General features: G+C 45.2%; 1 protein-coding gene across 2 annotated transcripts in view; it reads left to right on the top strand.

Moving 5' to 3' along the window:
• Positions 1–14,055, top strand: part of EGFLAM (EGF like, fibronectin type III and laminin G domains) — a 475,662-nt gene that overhangs the window by 357,923 nt on the left and 103,684 nt on the right. For both annotated transcript variants that reach the window (XM_042951715.1, XM_042951706.1), the window contains 4 exons: positions 1,046–1,155; positions 2,258–2,341; positions 5,427–5,453; positions 13,245–13,362. In XM_042951715.1, coding sequence (XP_042807649.1) covers positions 1,046–1,155; positions 2,258–2,341; positions 5,427–5,453; positions 13,245–13,362 — 339 coding nt within the window. The remainder of the gene's footprint in view (positions 1–1,045; positions 1,156–2,257; positions 2,342–5,426; positions 5,454–13,244; positions 13,363–14,055) is intronic.

The raw sequence follows: 14,055 nt of genomic DNA, 5'->3' as shown, positions 1-14,055 counted from the left end.
GAGAGGAGAGGGACAGAATCCCAAACAGGCTCTGCACTGGCAGCGTGGAGCCCAATGAGGGGCTCCCACTCACAAACCGCGCAATCGTGACCTGAGCTGAAACCAAGACTCAGACGCTTAACTGACTGAGCCACCCAGGCACCTCAACAGGACTCATTTCTAAATGTAATTTTTTTGTATTTTCTCAATTTTGGCAATCCACATCTAGTATATTTATAAATATAAAATGCATTATTTGTAATCATAAAATCTAAGGTAAGGATACAGTAAAACATTTGAAGTTTCCTAACCCTGTTTTACACTTAACCATATTTTTGAAATGTTCTGTAATAAGAATATATATAAACAGACATAGCTATATAACATACATAATATATCTGTATATATATGTGTATATATGTGTGTATATATGTGTATATATATGTGTATATATGTGTGTGTGTGTGTGTGTGTGTGTGTGTGTGTGTGTATATATATATATATATATATATATATATGCTACTAAATAAAATCACCATCTTCCTTTAATACACTCCAAGCTCCTAGACTCAAGTTGGAAGTGTTTGGTCTGTGCTACCCTGACTCTCCCTTTACTGGTCCCTGAGGTATTAGAAGTTACAGAAGGAAGGCACCCGACTTTGACTCAGGTCATGATCTTGCGGTTCACAAGCTCGAGCCCCAAGTCAGGCTCTGGGCTGACAGCTCAGAGCCTGGAGCCTGCTTCAAATTGTGTCTCCCTCTGTCTCTGCCCACCTCTGCTCACACTCTTGTCTGTCTCTCTCAAAAATAAAAAAACATAAAAAAATTAAAACAAAATAGTTACAGAAGAGACTGAGAGAAATAGCTGGGCTGATTTCCCTACCATTGCCAGTTTGGGAGGGGATAGCAGAATTCTGGTGAAGTCAGCTGATAGAGGTGTGGCATACCAGAGAGATGTCTGCATTTCTGTCCTGTGGCATCATCTTGAAGTATGCTGTCCATCTGTAAGTACACTCAAGGTGGGATGCGTGGAGCCTCTAACACAATCTCTTTTGCTTTGGGGCAGGCAAGGTTGGGCCTCCTCTCGATATCATGCTGTACCCACTGAACTGCACAGATTTCAGCATCCAGTGGAAAATGCCAAGGCATCCTGGGAGTCCCATCATTGGGTATACCGTGAGTACCTGGGCACAGGAATTTCTGTAGTGGGTGTGGTTGGGGTAACTGTGCTGTTCCCACCCTTGCTCTGTCTATATATGGTCTCCTTATATCGACCCTCCCATATTAATAACTCCCCCAGTCTCCTTACATGAAACCAGAGGAAATGTTTCCCTTTTAAGGGTGTTTATAAGCGCCTGAAAGGCAGTTAGGATCTTTGGAGTCCTCACTCTGCTCAGGGATGGGAAAATATAAACTAAGTAGAAGATGTGGTTCTTGCTATCCAATTGCCCACAGTCAAGTTCAGAGGCTAAATAGCAGAAGCATGGGAAGTAATAGGGAGTCACTGTGGAATGTTGTCAATAAATACAAAATACTGTAAAATCTAACTTAAAGAAAAGGGATGGACAGGCAAAGTGGGGGAGGGAACAGAGAATGCGTTCCTACCTGCCAGAGGTTACAGGTTTGACTGATTTCCGTTCACTAAAATGTTTGGTTTGAACAGGATTTTTAAAAACGAGTCAACTTTTAAGAGTTAGGAGATTTCAGATAAATGTTTAGAGTTCTGAAATCTCTGGGGACATCCAGAGAGCTGGCCACACTGGGGACCACATTCCTATGGGGCTCCAAGCCCCCTGGAGCTGGGCTGCCCACTTGAGGTCAAACGGAAGCTCCCCCAATAACGCCAGGACCTGCATCTCCCTACTGCCTCCTTTTCTCACTCACACACACACACACACACACACACACACACACACACACACAGGTCCTCATCCCATCGGCTTCTTAAAGCAGAGAGATGTGTTTCTGAAGTCATGTTGTATCCAAAGTGGGAAGATGGAAGATTGCCTGAGAAAGTCGTGGTTTGGGGAAAAATAGTAGGAGCTGGGTCCAGCCCTCTCTATCCCATTTCACTAATACGTGTCTCCCTTCTGGCTTCTGAGTTTGCAAGCCCGGCCAGGTCAAGCTGATGTTTGTTGCCTCAGAACAGGTGTCTGTGAGGAGAGGCGGTGCCCCTCAGAACCCACTGTTGTTGTGAGTGGAGTTAGAACCCCAGAACCTTGATCTGGTAGAGGAGTGCTGGCCCTACTCTCACCCTGGACGTCTGTGTCTTTTCCAGGTCTTCTACTCCGAGGTCGGCGTAGATAAATCCCTGCAGGAGCGGTCCCATAGTGTGCCACTCAGCCAGGACATCCCTGCCCTTGTGAGTATCTCCATCATGGCAGCTCCCACAAAGACACAGCTGCGGTTGGCATTTCAGCGATATCCAGAAGGATTTCTAATCGTGTGTGTGTGCGTGCGCATGCTGTATATGTAATAATAATAACCGTTTGTATAGTCCCCTGGAATTTACAAATGTCTTTCATGCACATTCCCTCGCCACACGCATCTATATCTCCAGAAAGGCAGCGGTATGAAGAAAGTTCTGGCATAAACACTTCCATCCTGGACTCAACCCATCCCATTCGTCATGTGAGAAAACAGCCACCTTACAGCTGTTTCCCCCCTTTTTGTCTTCATAAAGTTCGATTCCATTTTTTAAAAAAATCCCAGTAAAGCTTTATAAATAAATATGACACATTTGTATCTTCCCTTGCAGCCTGGAGACACAATGCAGAAGAAAATGATGTAATTTGAAATGTATATTCCAACGGTCCAAGTTGTTTATTTTTCTTGTCAAGCTCGGCAGGCACCCTGTCCTTCCACTAACCAATTGTTGGCTCTCCATCTATTTCTTTTCTCTCTGCTGTCAAGGTCTCTCTGGGTGAATTTTTCTGCCTTAGGCATGTTCTGTTTTCTTTCCTCCACTCTCTGCCTCCTTCCCCATTCTACTACAATTATCCTACAGGCTAGAGCCTTTTGAATTGCTCTGCAAGCAGTTAGCACCAGTGCCCAGAAGATTGCTGTAATGGGGGCCGTGGTGCTGGGGTTGTTTGTAAGTCCTACTTAGTAAGTGTTCGCAAGGCTGGTGTGTGGAAAACCTATTTGTCGCCGGGAAGAAGTGGCTGTCACTCATTGGGCCTCTGTTACCTGCCAGGCACTATTCCTCATGCTTTATATTCATTTTTCCATTTCTTATTCACAACTATCTATGACCTCATTTTACTGACAAGGACACTGAGACTCAGGTGAAATAATTTCCCCGAAATCGTAACATTAGTGAGTAACAGAGTCAACCGTAAACCCAGGGCAGGCTGACTTCAGAGTCCTGCTCTGGCTGTTGGCTGTTTTTTTACCAAAGCTCTTCAAAAAGAAGAGATGCACATTTGCAGCTTGCTTGTCCTTTGCACGGTAGGCTTTTAGTCTCAGACTTTTGCTTCAGCTTTCCTCATTTGCCCCAGAAGCCCTCCATCCCAACTGCTATGGTTTTATCTTAAAAGGGGAGATTGGCTTAGCCCATGACGGAAGCCACCAGTAGAGGTTCTATCTCACCTCGGCAGCACTGGAACTTTCAACAAGCATCTGGACCCCACCAAGGAGCCAGCAATGTCCCCAGCCACCAGCCTTCTATCTTGCAGGGGAGTGTGGCTCACTGCTCTGCCTACACCACAGTCCAGGCAGCAAGGGTACAGCGCTGGTGACAGGTGTCTGGGTATCTGGATGGTGCCTCTGGAATCCAGTCCCTGACCCATCACATGGAGCTGGGCTGGACACTGGCATCTCTGGGGAGGTCACTGCAGTGCATACATGAAGGAGAGAGGCAGGAGGGAAATAGGCACCCTGGGCTTCCAGACATCCTTCTGGCACTTACAGGTTGAGTAACTTCGGCCGGAGTCGCCTCATCTGACTAACCCTTTCCTTTCTCCCACAAAAGGGCTATAATTGTTGTGAGTTCCAAATACAATGGTGTACGTAAACACCTTTGGTGGGCGGACGCCTGGGTGGCTCAGTCGGTTAAGTGTCTGACTTCAGCTCAGGTCACGATCTCACCGTCTGTGAGTTCAAGCCCTGCATCAGGCTCTTTGCCGACAGCTCAGAGCCTGGAGCCTGCTTCAGATTCTGTGTCTCCCTCTCTCTCTGCCCCTCCCCCGCCTGCACTCTGTCTCTCTCTCTCTCTCTCAAAAATAAAAACCTTTGGTGTTAAAAAAAAAAAAAAAAAAGCCTTTGGTGTTAAAATGTAAAGCCAGGTACATGTTAATGATCATTCGTGATGATCATTGCCTTTATGTTAAATATGATCTGTTTGTTAATTACATCCCGGCATCAGAGTGTGCTATCAAATTATACCTTGCTGATTTCAACAAACTTTCATAGCTGCTACTGTACACCCAGCATAGGACAACACAGACCCCCTTTTCTCGGCAGCTTTCGGTTCTCTGGGAAAATCACATTCTTACTGATACACAGTTGGAGAGCAACATAAGACCGGATGTGATGAACATGCTTAATAGACAGACTGAAGTTTTGAAGAGGGAAGATTTAGTATAAAAACAAGTGGTCAAAGTAGGTGCTGAGAATTGAAGCAGGGACAGTTTCTGGAAGGCAGACGAGAGGGAGGTGCACTGAAGTCAAAGGGAATGGTTTGAACCAAGAGGACAAGTTTGTGTGTGTGTACAGGCCCGTGTGCTTGTGTGTTTAGGTAGGGAGGTGGGGGGAGGCGCAGAATATACAGAATGGGAAGAGAAATAATGCCTAGACGTACAGGCAGTGAGTCAGGAAGAGGGGAGGTGTCTGGTATAGCAGAGTGATTCTGGGTTCAGAGACTTGCATTCCGATGCTGTATTACAACAAGCTAACCTTACTGGATCTCAGTTCCCTCATGGACAAAACGGGGATCCACATAATAACTGTATTATAGGGAGTGTATCTGTGGTTCCCAAACTGTGTGCCAGGGTGTCCAGGGCTCTGCACCAACCTCTCAGGGATACTGTGGATTGTCTCAACTTTTCAAGGGAAAGGGCGACATCTGTGTGAACTACCAATGCCAAGTTGTTTGGGTGTAACTACCGAACAAATGGAACACTTAGGCATTTCTTTGGCCTGAGAGGTGCTGTAAAAATATTACTGAGACAGCAAAGGTGGTGTGAACATAGAAAGTTTGGGAACCTCTGTACCATATCATATCAGCCTGTAGCACAAGGATGCGGTGATTGCCAAATAAGGTCATGGGCGGAGAGCCCTCAGTACCACAGCGCTCATGGAACAAGAACCGAGTGAGCGGTCAAGGGAGTTCAGATGGGAAGATGTGTGTTTGCTGCCCTTGGCTGTCTGTAGAAGAGGCTTCATTTTAGACCTATAAGTTTTGCTTTCCTTTCATGTTGTTTTGTTTGTTTTTTTTTCCTCTGCAGGGACAATCCGATCGTCAGGTGATTTTTGTAAGTATGCTTTGGAAAGGTTATACCCTTGCCCCAACCCAGGATTCAGGGGGTCTCTTTTCATCAAAATGTTGATTTTCCTGCATCTCGGTCATACTGATTAAGGCCCAAGGGAGAGTGCTTAGCTCCAGTGTAAGCAGGGACCACAGAGCATACTAGATGAATGTTCGATCATTTAGAAAGAAGTCGCTTTTATTCTCCTATGTGTTGCTTCATCTCTCGTGGCAGAGTAAGGTTAAGAGGAACATTTTTAAAGGTTGAAGTAATTTAAGCTCTGTTCCAAGACTAGGTGAGCAAGACTGAAAAGGAGAGAAGGTGTTTAAACTAGCGAGCATCGCTGTGTGCTTCCCCTCTTTTCCCTTCTCCTTTCCTCGCTGCCTCTAGTGATTCCAGACCTTCCCAGTACGTCAGGACCAGGTCACCTAAAACTGTTTGGCTTGCTGGATTTAATGCCAAACAGAAGATCAGGTTGGCCACTGATCGTATCCTCTGATAATCTGCCTACATGGAGGATTCTGATTTGGGTAGCATTTGACGCTTAGAAGAACAACTTGCAGGTTCCAACCTGGAAAAATAAGTAGTAAAATAAACCAGGGCAATCTGGTCCTTTTTAGGGTTAGAAGTGGAAATGAATGCTTAAACTGGTGGGCTCCACACTTTCGGATCATGCATACGATTGGTTGAAAAATATTTGAGTGTGTGTGTGTGTGTGTGTGTGGTTATAAATTATACACATGCTACTCTACTAATAAATTATGTACATTGTAAAGTTCCACAGGATTTAAAGGAGGAAATAAAACAAAAATAGAAAGTGCTTTTCTTCTGTCATCCCAGGACATTGTCTTATTCACCCAGGGAGATACACTATCACCCTGCTTTGGAGTCCACTGGTCTGGTTGACCCACGATAGTGATTGCACTTGGGTCTTATCCCAGGATGCAGAGAGAAGACGTAGGCAAGAATCATGAGACTTTCATGGAGTCCCAGCTCCTTCCTTCACCAGAGCAAGGGTAATCTTAGGCAAGGTTACTGAACCCCTCTGGATCTAATCTCTCTTTGACTGTAAAATGAAGGGGTGGCCTAGTAATGGTTCCCAACGGGGAGTTTCTTAGTTCTTATGGGGCAAATGGGCCTAAGTGTGGGCATTTTAGTGGACAAGCTTCAGGGATGCTGCTTTCCTGCGGTTCACAGGACGGACCCATACAAGGAAGATGTGTTCAGTCCCAAAGTCAATGCTGCCCTTTCTGTGAAACCCTGGAAGATACTTTCTAGCTTTCTGTGACCTCTAAGGGAATAGAATCCCCCAATTTTTCCCTCCACTCTGGCCTGCATAGCTTTCATCAGGGCCATTGGAAAAAGAATGTTTGGAAGATAGCATTTTTCTGTTTCTCTGGTGCTCCCATGTCATGATGCTAGATATTCTCAACTTCTACCAAGGCAACCAAGGCCGAGCCTTGACTTGTAAAGTCAACTGTGAAGCTGCACCCAAGGTTACTACCTACCAACAAGGTAATTTTAGAGCAATCGTAGTATTTTAGTGTTGAAACTTTGGCCCAGAGAGGTTAAGTGGCATCTCCAAGATTGCAAAGCTATTTGGTAGCAGAACCAGGGTCTCCTGGCTCCTGGTCCAGTGCTCTCCCACTTTGTGCTTTCTTCCAGCAATGCTCACTGGATTCCTTTATGGAATAGTAGCTACCTGTCTGGACCAGTAAATGAAAAAACATAGAGCTTCATTTCTGGAAACAAATGACCTGGGTTTCCAGCCATAGGAGAAAAGTATGGTATGGAAGGGGGTAAAGATAGAATCTGAAATCAGGGTCAGAGATTTAAGTTCAGAGCCATTCAGCATGGTTTTGTCATCGCAAAGCAAGAAGTATTCAGTTAAGAATAGTCCCATCTTTTCAGGGGCTCCTTGTACATAGCAATCCAGATTATTTTTGTACATTGGGTCAGGTATTAATTAGGATAAAAATCTAACAGTTCAAAATCCCAAGATAATAGTGATTCTAACAAGATGTGCATTCATGTTTCCTTCAGGATATAACCTGTCTGGATATAACCAGTTCTGGTGGCTTCTCTCCATCAGAGACCCAGAATCCTTCCATCTCATTGTTCTGCCAACCCCTTTGGCCCTCCTTCCCGTGGTCCAAATTGGCTCACTGATAACATCCACATTCTAGCCACTAGATGAGGAAACGAAGAAAGGGTACACAGCCCTTCCTATTAAGGGATAACTCAGAAATTGCCCTCATTATTTTAACTCAAATTCTATTGGACAGACTTTAGCCACATGGCCACAGCTAGATGCAAAAGATGCTGGGAAATGTAATCCTTGAGTGGTGATGGGCCAACTGATATACAGGGGTTCTATTATAAGAAAGGAGAAAATGGATATGAGGAAACAGTCATCCCTGTCACAGACTGTGAATAGAGGAATGGCACTGGTAAAGCAGATGTGGGTAAGGCAGCTGGACATCTGAAAAACAGAATAATAGCCTGAAAATTTGATATGCTATGTTTGAGAGTTGGGCAGTTAGAAGCATATTAAATTATGGTATGTATGAGGGAAACCAGACCCATTGTTGTTCTATATGTCATTGAGCTTTCTTCTTGGGCTCAGTGAACTAACTAGCCTTGTTTTTTTCTGTCAGAGATGTGAATTCTCTGATCTCATGACAACCATTGGGGTTGCTGAGAAGACAAGGGAGGCAGCTTTTGGAAGGGGTTTTGCATTTCAGAAAGGGCTAGACAAACACAAAGCAGGGTTTTTTGCAACAAAGCATCCAGCCTTGCCTCCTCACCCCCCAAAAAGGGTGTGGGAAGGGGGCAGTGAGGACTGCTGAATTCACTCTGGACTCTACTCCAAGAAGGCAATTTCCCTCACTGTCTTTCACCGTCTTGTATAGAAATAAAAGCCAAGGGAGATAAGCATTTTGACTTATTCTCAAACTTCCACAAGGCAAAAAAACAAAACACTTTGTTTTTCTACTTCAGAAAGTGCATATACAGCATCTTATCTAATTTGATGCAAATCATTATAAGACATTTAAGGATGGACATAGAAAGATTTGTTTCTGTGGTATTTTCATAAAGAATCCAAGGGTTATCACTAGTCAGAATATAGTGAGAGGTTTCATTTGGGACGATTTATGTCAGAGGAAGAAGTGATGGTTAAATCACTGAGTCCAGCTCCTCTTTCCGTGGCCCCAGCTCCTCAGTGCCCTTGACCCTCACTCCCTCCTGCCAGCTAACCAGCTAGTCAAAACAGGAAAGACACAGGAAAAGACTGGAAAAAGTTGGCTTCTGGGAGGGCCACCTTCTATCTATCTATCTATCTATCTATCTATCTATCTATCTATCTACCTATCTATCTATCTTATCTATCTATCTATCATACACTCGGGCTAAAGGTAGGACTACTCTTCCATATATAAAAAACAGTTTGTTTTTCAAGCTACATAAGCAACTTCTACAAGTCTAATGTCTTTTGGTTTTCAATGATAAGTTAAAAATTTTTGGTACATAAACTTTTGTGCAGTAATCTGGTCTTCAGTGTTTCTGCTAAGTATTTTTTATTGATTTACATATATTTAAGGGGCAACTGGGTGGCTCAGTCGGTTGGGCATCTGACTTCGGCTCAGGTCATGATCTCACAGTTGGTGAGTTTGAGTCCCACATCGGGCTCTGTGCTGACAGCTTGGAGCCTGGAGCCTGCTTTGGATTCTGTATCTTCCTCTCTCTTTCTCTCTCTACCCCTCCCCCACTCTCTCTCTCTCCCTCTTTCTCTCAAAAATAAATAAACATTAAAAAAATTTAAATATATTTAATATTTTTTGTACATGTATTACCGAGTTAGAACTTAGCTTTGGAGTCAAACAAAGTGGAATTCAAATCCCCACTTTGTCACTTAATAAATTCATGTCCTTGAGCAAATCATTAACTTTTCAGAGATTCTGTTTTCTCCCTTATAAATGAAAATAAGAGTGCTGTCTCTCACATATGACTGAAGGAAGATTTAAATCAGGCTATGTGTTCCTGGAACAGAGAAAACACACAATAATACATGCTAATTGTAGTTGTATTTGGTATTGGCTCATAGCTAATATCTTTAATAATCTATAACGACACCACTCCTCTCATATGTCATATAGCATATAGACTCCATGGGAGAAAAGGATCCTAAAGCAAAAGGCTGTGAGGGTATTGGCTTGAAAGTGTATTTTTTACTGTCATAGGAATAGCCTAGTCATGGCCTATAAGAGAATGAGAAGCCTTATATCCACTTGGTACCACCAGTCCTTTAATTTCTGACTGGCCATGGACCCAGGGGACAGATAGTGGAACTAGGGTGCACAGATGCAGAGAATTAGGGCAGAAAGGGGGCTTTGGAGCGAGGTCCATATGTTCAGCCACGACCCCTTGTGTAGCTGCATGTAGGCTGGCGGGGGTCAGAGTGGAAGGGAGAGGAAGATTGGAGACAGAAACCTTCAGGGAGGCTGGAGAAATGGCCCAGGTAAGGATTCAGAGGAAGTGGAAGAAGGGAGCAGATCTGAAAGGCATGTGGAGGTGGCTGGGAGGAAGTAGGTAAGAGGAAGTCAGCCTTGTTGCTGGAGTTGCTAACTCCAGGGACTGGGACAGAGGTACTGGGACGGAGGATTCAGTAGTAGAAGCTGGTTCTTGATGAGGTAATCTGCTTGTATTGGACACCTTGATTTGATTTCTTTCATTCATTCGCTTTTCCTTCATTCATTTATTCATTCATAAAAAAGCATTGCTCGAGTATTTGCTACCTGTCTGGTAAAACTATTCTAAGCTTTAGGTTCCCAGAGGACTAAGGACTTGCTCCTTCCCTCAAGTGGGTGGGGAGGAGGTGACAAATAAACAGACAATTACAATCTAAGGTGAGTGGTGCTAAGATTGAGGTACACCAAGGACGCCAGGGAAGCACAGAGGAGGGGGGCCTAACCAGACTGGAGGCTGGGGGTCAGAGAAATGAGGTAATGTCTCAGCTGAACTGAGTCATGAAGGATGAGCAGGGGTGAACCAGGCAAGAGTGGAGAGAAGGGCATTTCATGTGGAGGGAGCAGCAGGTTCAAAGGCCCAGAGGCAAGGAATTGAATGGCATAAATTTGCACCCTGCCAAGTTCTGAAGTATGCCTGGAATACAGAATGCAAGGAAGGGAAGAGGCATGAGATGATGCTGGAAGGATGAACAGGGGGACACACTGGGCTATTCTAAGGGGATTTTTAAATGGGAAGTGAGAGGCTCAGATTTGACGTTTAGGAACATAACCGTAGCAGGTGGAGTCTACGCTGGTGATGGAGGCAGCGTGGGTAGCAGGGAAAATTGAACCCCCTGTCAAAATTATGAGGACTTGCGCTTAAGTGGCCATGAGGATAGATCGAAATAGATTCCAGTGATGTGAGAGAGTCCTGGTGCCTGTGTTGGTAACTGACTGAATGGTGGTTAGAGAGGAGGGGTGAACACAAAGGGGCAAGTGTCAAGAACTTGTGGTTTGGGTAATGAGGAGAGAGAGCACAAGAGGGGAGGCAGTTTCTTATTTGGTTTTCAGTAGCAGGAGGAGGAACGATTAGTTGAGCTTTGGTTATGTCGAACTTGAGTGGCTTGGTGTTGTTGGGTAGAGATGTCCTAGAGACAGTCACAAACCCATGTCTGGACATCAAGAGGCAGGTCAGAACTGAGAGGCAGATTTGGAAGATGTCAAGTGAAGGTGGTGCTAGAAGCTAAGGACGTAGTAGATGAGCTGCCCCAAGCAAGACTACAGAGTGAGAGGGCAAGATGGTGAGGGGTGAGGCCCTGAGAAGGACCAACACGTACGGGGCAAGCAGAGAGTGGGGAGTGGGTGGAGAATATTGAGAAGGAGCAATGAGAGAAGTAGAAGGAGACCAAGAAGGAGCCAAGAAGGCTTCCAAGGGAACCAAGAAATTTAAGAAGCAAGGATAAGCAACAGTATTGAAAGGTGCAAAAAGTCATGCATGGAGAGTCATTTCCATTGGATTTACTACAGAGTTATGTAGTAACTTTGGTAAGAGCATCTCAATAGGTTTATAGTGTAGAGAGGCCTGGTGAGGAGTGAATCGGAGGAGAGAAAGTGGAGGTAACCCCTGCCCCTGTAGAGAGGAGGTGGGTGTATGCGTGCTGACCATTTTTAAGGTGGGAGAGATGAACACAGTAAATAGAGAAGGACCAGGGAGGTAAGAGAGGGGAAGGAGTTATAGAAGGTGGACAACGGATATAATTCAGAGCACAGGGGAGGAGCCAAGCCCTGGACCAGGGGTTCCTACACCAGGCTGCCCATTAGCCTGAGCTGAGGGCTTTAAACTGCCCACCAGAGCCCAGCCTTCTATGGACTCTGATGTAGGTAGTCTGGAGTGGAGTCCAGGCACTGGTAATTTTTAGCGATTCTAACGTGCACTCAAAGTTAAGAACTACTGTAGTACGTCTTCGGTAACTATTTGTTGAATGCTTTAAAAGTTTTTTTGATCAGTGGGTGAATTCTCCTTAGCAACAGTGAAGAAGGTTTGGTCATCTGCAGAAGAGGTTATGAGGAAACACAAGGCAGGATCCCTGCTCTCAAGTCGCTGACAATCCCATAGGAGAAATAGTAGCACATGGTTTGTAGTAGAGGAAAGTACTAGATTAGTGGCACAACAGTCGGTAGGGTAAGATCAGGTCGGTGGTCAGGAGTAATGGGGAAGATTTGGGTCTCAGAGAAGTGTTGGAGCCTAGCTACGCAGAGAAGAGCAAGGGCCCCACGCACTCAAGTCAGCAGCCATTACCACCGTTTCTTGAGGACGGCTTCGGTTCCAGCCACTTTACACACATTATCCCAAGTAGTATAGTTCTGCAGGATTGTTATATATCATCTCCATTTTATAGAGGAAGAAGCTGAGGCTCAGGGGATGTGACGTCAAGGCCACGGCTAGGAATAAGTGGCAGGATCAGGATTCAAGCCCAGGACTCGTTGATTCCAAAGCCGGTGTCCTTTCCGCTACAGTGTGCTGGGACCCGTGAGACCCAGACTCCCACTTACTGTGCAGCACTGTAGTCCCAGGGACATACTGCTTTTGTCAAAGCCTAAAGTGGAGTGAGTGTTCTTCAGCTGGGGCTTTCTGGTCAGGGCCATTTGTGTAGGTGAAGTTCATATATGCTCTTCATCAATGTGGGGTCCCTGGACCAGCAGCAGCATTTGGAGACTTCTTAGAAATGAACATTTTCAGGCCCCTTCCCAGAGGTACTGAGTCAGAAACCCTGGGGGGTGGGGTGGGGGCCAGACCCAACGATTTAAGCCTTCTTAGAGATTCTGATGCCCTTTAAAATTTGAGAACCAAACTTGGAGTCCCCACTTTAGTACAAATCAAGACGTCAGTTTGCTGTTGTGGCTAGTCTCTGAACATCTGTGTCGTGTAAGTGGGGAGAGAAAACTGGTGGGTTCCGACCCTCAAAAAGATTGTTACCTCGATTTTAGCAGCCCAGTACTCTGATCAAAGAACTCAAATGTTAAAAGTCATATCTGATAGGGAGAATGAGTCTTAGTTCTAGAACAGTGTATAGATTCCAGTAAAGGGTAATTCTCTAGTTGTGGGAAATATGTGATGGTGTTTTCCTTTCTGCAAATTTTAAAACTTGGCCAACCCTAGAGACAGCAAAAGGGTCTCTGTCCCCTGTGGTTTCACAGGGGCCTTGAGATGCAGCCCTCATGGAAATTGTCTGGTTTGCTCTACTAGGACTTCTGGTCATTGACACATTTCCCGTTTGGTCATTGACAGGAGGAAGTGATCGGAGACTTGAAACCAGGCACTGAATATCGAGTGAGTGTAGCAGCTTACAGCCAGACTGGCAAAGGACGGCTTAGCTCTCCTCGGCACATTACTACTTTGCCCCAAGGTAAAATGGGTTCAATTCATTAAGATTAGGAAAGCGATGGGTGCTATTCATTCATTCCTTCCTTCCGTATGTATCAATGAGGACCTACTGTGTACCAGGCACCATGCTGGGCTCTGGCGGTGAACAAAACTAGGCACAGCCTTTGCCCTCTCAGAACTCAGTGAGGTGGGTGAAGACATTACCTAGTTAACGTGTAGTCACAGATTGTGGTAAATGCTGTAAGAATGTACAAATGGAGACCCCATGTAGGGGTGAGGTAAGAATTCTCTGGGGAGGTGACTGCTAAGTGAAGGTCTGACCAGTAAGTGGGAATCAGAAAGGGGAGGAAGTCCAGTGGGAGAAGAGATTTACAGGCAAAGGGAACCCATCAAAGGCTCATTGATGCGGCACCGTGCTGGACAATGGGGGACAAAGGTTACTCAATCATCATTGCTCACAAGCTCATTGTGGAGGGAGAGGCAAATGATAGGTGAGTAGATCCAGGGCATCTGAGGTCTGCGCAAAGGGCTCTGGAGCACTCAGGAGGGAGCACCTCCCCTACTCCAGGGATCAGGGAGGGTTTTAGAAAGATCCATATTTTGGGCCCGAACTTTGAAAACTACATAAGATCCTGCTAGCAAGAGAAGACAGGAAAAAATGTTTCTGGCATAAGCAATAGTGTAAACAAAGGCCGAGAGATGTGAAAGTCTAGAT

This window comes from Panthera leo, chromosome A1 (assembly GCF_018350215.1).
Source record: "Panthera leo isolate Ple1 chromosome A1, P.leo_Ple1_pat1.1, whole genome shotgun sequence".
Taxonomy (NCBI): Eukaryota; Metazoa; Chordata; class Mammalia; order Carnivora; family Felidae; genus Panthera; species Panthera leo.
This window is presented reverse-complemented; position numbering and strand designations above follow the sequence as displayed.